At 36.3% G+C, this 6,519-nt stretch overlaps 1 protein-coding gene across 3 annotated transcripts in view; it reads left to right on the forward strand.

Moving 5' to 3' along the window:
• The window catches only part of SPATA6 (spermatogenesis associated 6), a 150,530-nt gene that overhangs the window by 59,084 nt on the left and 84,927 nt on the right, over positions 1 to 6,519 (forward strand). For all 3 annotated transcript variants that reach the window (XM_007448017.1, XM_007448018.1, XM_007448019.1), the window contains one exon: positions 2,569 to 2,649. In XM_007448017.1, coding sequence (XP_007448079.1) covers positions 2,569 to 2,649 — 81 coding nt within the window. The remainder of the gene's footprint in view (positions 1 to 2,568; positions 2,650 to 6,519) is intronic.

Consider the following 6,519-nt stretch of genomic DNA (forward strand, 5'->3'; position numbering starts at 1 on the left):
CTTACACCTAGTAGTTTGTACTTCCCACTTCCCCACCCCTATATTGGCCCTCCCCCCTTTCCATGGTAATCACTAGTTTATTCTCTGTATCTGTGAGTCTGCTTCTTTTTTTGTTACATTTACTAGTTTGTTGTATTTTTTTAGATTCCACATATAAGTGATATCATACAATATTTGTCTTTCTCTGTCTGACTTATTTCACTTAGCATAATGCCCTACAAGTCCATCCATGTTGCTGCTAATAGCAAAGTTTTGTTCTTTTTTATGGCTGAGTAGTAGTCTATTGTGTGTGTGTGTGTGTGTGTGTGTGTGTGTGTGTGTGTATGTATATGCCACATGTTTTTTGTCCATTCATCTGTTGATGGACCCTTAGGTTGCTTCCATATCTTGGCAGTTGTAAATAATGCTGCTTAAACATATGTTCTTGAAGATGACTGAAGACCAGCAGAAGCCCTGTAGAGGTGGGTGTGGTTTTTGTCTAAGGTAGTGAACTCCAATTATGTTCACATGAGAACCAAATACATTTTTAAGAGCATTATATTGGCAGAAGCACCACCAGCATGGTCTGAAATTGAGAGAGACCTTACAAAATGAAAAGGCTTTTCTATTGACAGGACCCAGGCTCAGAACACTGTTTAGCTCTAAACATTGTCTACCTCCTGTTGCAAAGGAACGATAATTCAAAGGATGGAAGCAAGAGCCCAGAGAGTAGAGCCAAAAACTATGGATAGTTATTTCTGAGCAGAAAAAGGACTAAACTTCTAAGTGAGAAACTTCTAACATTTTCCTGGCTGATTTCAGAATTGCTGTGGACCAGTGATTTCTATTTGCCTCTTGTATTCCCTTTTTTTGAATAGGAATGTCTATAGTGATTATCCTCTGCCTGCTGCATATGTGTACCTTGAATATATGTGGGGCACATAACTTGTTTCTTTAGTTCATAGGTCTTCTAATTGTGAGGAACTGTATCCTAGAAACTGTATTTAAAGAACCATACCTGAGACAGCTGAATAACAATTTGATTTAGATGCCAATATCCTGGATTTCAAGCTGAAGTTATAAAAGGATGAGACTTTTCCCCTTTCCTTTCCCTTTTCCTTTTTCTTCAGTAGGGCATGAGTTTAGTTTACACATGAGAGGAATTTAATCTGTGGTCAGAGAGTGAACTGTGGTGGTTTAAAAGCATGTCCCCCAAATTTTTGATGCTCCTCTGCTAAAAAGGTAGTTCCTTTGGTCTAGAACGTGGGCTGTACTTAAGGGCTCTAATGAATAGAATGTGACAGAAGTGACAGTGTTAGACTTCTGAAACTAAGTCATAAAAAGGATTATGTCTTCCTCCTTGCTTTGCTTTGAGAGAACTAGTTACCATGTCATGAGGACACTCAGGCAGTCCTATCGAGAGGTTTGTGTGATAAAGAGCTGAGTTCTCTTGCTAAAAGATAGAAAAGAACTGAGTCCTCCAGCCAACAACTGTGTGAAACTCAGGAAGCAGATCCTCCAGCCTCTGTCAAGCTTTCAGAAAACTACAGCCCAAACAACATCTTGACTGCAATCTCATGAGAGATTTCAAGCCAGAACCAACTAGTTCAGCCTCTGCCAGATTGCTGACCTTTAGGAACTATGTGAAATAGTATGTACTTATGTTTTAAACTGCTAAGTAATATGCTATGCAGCAATGGATAACTAACAAGTAAGCATTATCAATAAAAGTATGTTTGCAGAAAAACAGTCGTCCATTTAATTCATAGGTAACTCATATTTAACCTTTTTGTAGTGTGTAATATTTGAAACTTTAAAGTTAGTAGGTCAAAGACTGGGTAAGATATCTGACCTCCAATATATTAGAGTGAAGCTGCCCTGGGTACAGACAATATACTGTATCTTTTAGTGTTTTGGTGAATATGTAACTTGTGTGCTTCCAAATATTTTCTCAGGTGCTTTGTGACTGTTCCTTTGAATTTTACTATTTGTCTCTGCTTATCTCAAAACAGTTTAAACTGATGATTGAAATGTTGCAAAAAATAGAAACCAGATTCATTCATTCATATATCAATGTAAGCTACATTATGGGAAAAACTGTTGGAGGAATTGGTAGAGACTTATCTCTCTTCTGTTTTCAAAAACTGCATACCCAGGAGCTTTGATTTTTTTTTTTTTTTTTTGACACGTGGAGACGGTGCAAAGTATTTCTGGATTATGTAGTTAAGTACATCTTAATCTGTAAAAGTAAAAAGAGCCAGAATCCATTAAGTATTTTCAAATATTTAGGACTTTAATATTATTAAAAATCTTTTAAAAATTGACAGGGAAATACTTGAAAATGAAAAATATCTGAATTTTTCCATAAAAGTGATATAATCACTTGTAAGTGAATCATCAGCAGTAAAACTGTTTCTTGGTAACATTTAACATTTGTTTGTTGTCTTTATCCTTAATAAGAAATTCAAACTAACAGATAAAGCAGCTGAACCTTGGTAAGTGTTTGTTACTATAGGTCATGTTTTCACCAGTAATAATTAGCTTTTTAAAAATTAAAATGTCTACTAATACCCTCTCTTTCTTCCTCAGGGAATTGCTCCAAAGCTGGAATTTTCTACAACCTCAGTGATTACCGAATGTGTGATAAGTTCAAGGAAGTGCCACACTCAGGTTAAAATCATTTATTTAAAATATCTAATGGTTTAATTTATTTGTTTGTATTTATTGGGCATTTGGCAAGCATTATTCTTTTATTTTGGCTACAACTCTTTTCACATTTTTTTGATCAATCTCTAGTTTAAGTAAAACAATTATCTTAGGTATTTAGCTGTTTGGTTACATGTTAATAAGTGTGGAAGTGAAAAGCTTGGTGTACGTGGTAGATGATACTTTTTTTTTTTAATGGAAAGAAATTAGGCTGCCAGAAAGATGTTGGTTTCAAAAAGTTCCACAGAGAACTTGATTGGAGGCTTCTATGAATCTTAAAGAAATTAAAGTTCAGAGGATACCTTTTTAGCGAATGGGACCAGAGGTTCTCAGGCTGGGATATAGGTGGTTAGTGGGTATAGCTTCTTGAGTGTCTCCGATTCCTTAAGGGACTGTTGCTTAGTTTGGTGGCTGTTCTAGTGCTATCAGATCAAGAGAAGCTTCAATACTTCAGCCTAATAAGTACCTTCTATGTTTGTAAAAACTGCCTTCAGTAAACTCAGATATCTGGATCTAATATTGCATTCTGGTCTAACTTCCTACTGAGTCACCAGGATCATCTTGCTACCCTGACCACAGGTTATCTAATAATGCCTAAGCATCACTCATACATATGTGACTGCATTATGACCAGGTAACAATGGCCAGCCTGTGATGATGAGCCAGTAATATATAAAGCCTAGAGGACCCAAACAGGGCAGAACTGGACCTATGGTGGAAAAAGTAGAATGTTAATTTCCTGCATTATCAGTTTCAGAGTGAATTTGCTCAGGGTGGTAACTTGACAAGCTAACAAAGGTAAAATATAATTGTAAGGTTATCAAGGGGATCTTTCTTATTTTGTTTAGCAAGACATTTGGTATGTTAGAGTTTGGCCTAATTATTTATCTTTTAAATGCAAGCTGAAACACTGCTGCTAGAGATCTAATGATACATACTTGCCAACTGCAGAGCTGGGTTACTGACTTGTTTGGAGATATGCACTGTGCACATTTGTAAATTGTCAGAAATGCTTCCTCTGGATTCACAAAAGTTTCCTCTCCACACTGGGGTATGCCTTTACTGGGTGGGTAGAAATTTCTTTTTTTGTCAGGAGTGTAGTATACACACAGAAGAGTACACACATTCTAAGTGTACAGCTTAGTGGAAGATTCCTTACTAAATGTAGGACTTTCACCCCACTAGTAGTTTCATTGGACTAGCATTTTCCTCTGTAAGCTTTTGGCTAACTTGCCGTTTCAATGTTTGTCGTTTGTTTTTTGTTGAACAGAGATGTGAGCGAATAGGCTTTGGTGTTATTAAGAAAATATTCTTGAGAATCAGACAGATTTGGGTTCAAGTTCCTCAAAAGACTGGTTTAAAGATTAAATTAGAGAATATATGTGTCTGCACATAGCATATAATTAATAAATTTTGTGGCTGTTACTGAGGTTATTAGTTGTTTAATTAAGATAATTGAGATATAGAAGACAAAGATGAAATATAAGATGAAGATACTGTATGGTAGGCACAACAGAGTATACACTTTTACATTAAAATTCTGAATGGTAACAGCCAGAATTTTAATCTTATTTGATCTTATTTGAGAACATGCTAAATCCACTTTTTTTCCAAGTGGATATTAGTTACAATTAAAATTTTAATGGCTATAAAACAGCGTTTTCAGGTTCAAATACAGTTTAAGAATTAGACAAACCATTTTTGGTTTTTAAGAGAGGAGTGATTGAAATGAACTCTTTAAAATCATTTAGGTTTATAAATATTTATAATGATCTTTATTCCTTTTGGCACATTATTTTCAAATTTTTTGTCACAATTGATGTTTTGCCACCAATTGAATGGACTGAAAAAAATAAATATATTATTGGGATTTTCTGGAATATATCTAGTTTTCTATGTAGTCTCTTTTACCTACTGCAAAGTAGAATTTATTAGTAAATAGTTAAATATTACTAGTAACTTTATTAATATGTTTGATAATCTATATCAGGTAGCTTTTGCTGTGTAACAAGACACACTAACTTAGTAACTTAAAATGTTTCTCACAGTTGTGTGGATTGGCTGGGTGATTCTTTTGGTCTGGGCTGCCTAGGCTAGGGCTGAGTGGTCTAGGAGGGCTTCACTTGCATGTCTGGCAGCTGGCTGACTTCTTGGTGTGAGAGGGACTTTACATTCCTGGTGTTTGGCTTGATTTCAGCTGGGGTGATGGCCACAGACTCTCATCATCTAGCAGGCTAATTTCAGCTCATTCACATGTGGCAGGAAGGTTTTCTGGAGTAAAAGAAGACTAGCACTTTTCAAGTCTCCTTTTGTCACAAGTGCTATTGTCCTCGTGGCTGATCTAGGGAGCCATTTTGTGTAAAACAGTATGAAACAGCTACTATTTTAAGTTTTATTGGGCATTAATAGGATGCATTAAGGATTGATTAGGTTAGAAGGTATGAATCTGTGGTAGATACAGCATCGTTTCTAACTTCCTCTAGTGGTACTCAGCATTCAAAAGCTGTAATCAAAAAAGAAGATGGAGTTCCTTTCAGTTTGGTATAAACAAGAGGTGGGTAAGAAGGAACTTTACAGCATTGCTGAAATAGGTGATGATGGGTTCATCCGGGTCTAAAGGTAAGAGATCCTAAAAATGTATGAGGATCTGGGGAAAAGAGTTCTAGGGGCTGAGGGAGACGAAGAGGACAAGTAACAGATTCAGTGAAAATAAAAGAAGTAGGTTGAGGAAAAGGTTTGGTCAGCAAGGGGTTTTCAGAGTTTAGGGTGCAATGGATCTGTATAATGATACAATCTAAGATGAAGTAGAAAAAGACAGTTAAAGCTCAGAAATAGAAAGTCTAAGTTCTTGGAAAGATTCATTGCTTGAACATTTTATTAAACCTCAAAGGTTCTTGTCATGTGTTAATAATGCTGCTTCTGTGAGTCAGTGTGATGTCATAGAGATAGGTGAAGTGGGATGAAAAATTCTGAATTACTTGTTGAAGTCATTGAACAAGGTGGGAGAAGGTCCAGGAGCATAGCAAGAGCTAGAGAAGAAAGAAAGATGATGAAATAATCTGATGCTGCTGGTCTGTATGAAACTTGTGGACTTATTTTTCTAATCAGGAAAGTATGTTTTCTTGTTTTCCTATTTTCTTTCCTGATTGAAAAAAAAAAGTAGTTTCCTACTTTAAAAAATATTTGACTCTTCTCCTATTTCACATTTGTATTTTATTTACTTAGAAATAGATACCCTTAGCAAGTAGGGAGGTGGATTGAGAAAGTAGAGAAGGGGGAGGTTAGGATTGGTGGTTTTTCTTGTTTTTTTTTTTGCGGTACACGGGCCTCTCACTGTTGTGGCCTCTCCCGTTGTGGAGCACAGGCTCCTGACAGGCTCAGCGGCCATGGCTCCCGGGCCCAGCCGCTCCGCGGCATGTGGGATCTTCCCGGACCGGGGCACGAACCCGTGTCCCCTGCATCGGCAGGCGGACTCTCAATCACTGCGCCACCAGGGAAGCCCGGTGGTTTTTTAATGTGATAAAGTTAGGAGGATGTTCAAAGTTTCTCAACTGTCCATTTTCTCTAATATTGGAAAGCTTATAAATCTAGACAAAGCTTGAAGAGGTCTTAAATTATTTACTTGTAATCCAACTTTTTTAAGGCAGAGACTATTTGAATAAAGTATCCTAATAGCACAAAATATTTAGAAATATCATTTGTGTTTAAAATTTTAGAGTGTTAGCCAGTTTTACTAGAAGACAGAGTACTAGTCATTAAAGTTTGTAACGTGTCTTTTGTACATTTTTACTTTTTTTTTTTTTTTTTTTTTTTTTTTTTTTTTTTTGTACGCGC

This window comes from Lipotes vexillifer, unplaced genomic scaffold (assembly GCF_000442215.2).
Source record: "Lipotes vexillifer unplaced genomic scaffold, Lipotes_vexillifer_v1.1 scaffold1375, whole genome shotgun sequence".
Lineage (NCBI taxonomy): Eukaryota > Metazoa > Chordata > Mammalia > Artiodactyla > Lipotidae > Lipotes > Lipotes vexillifer.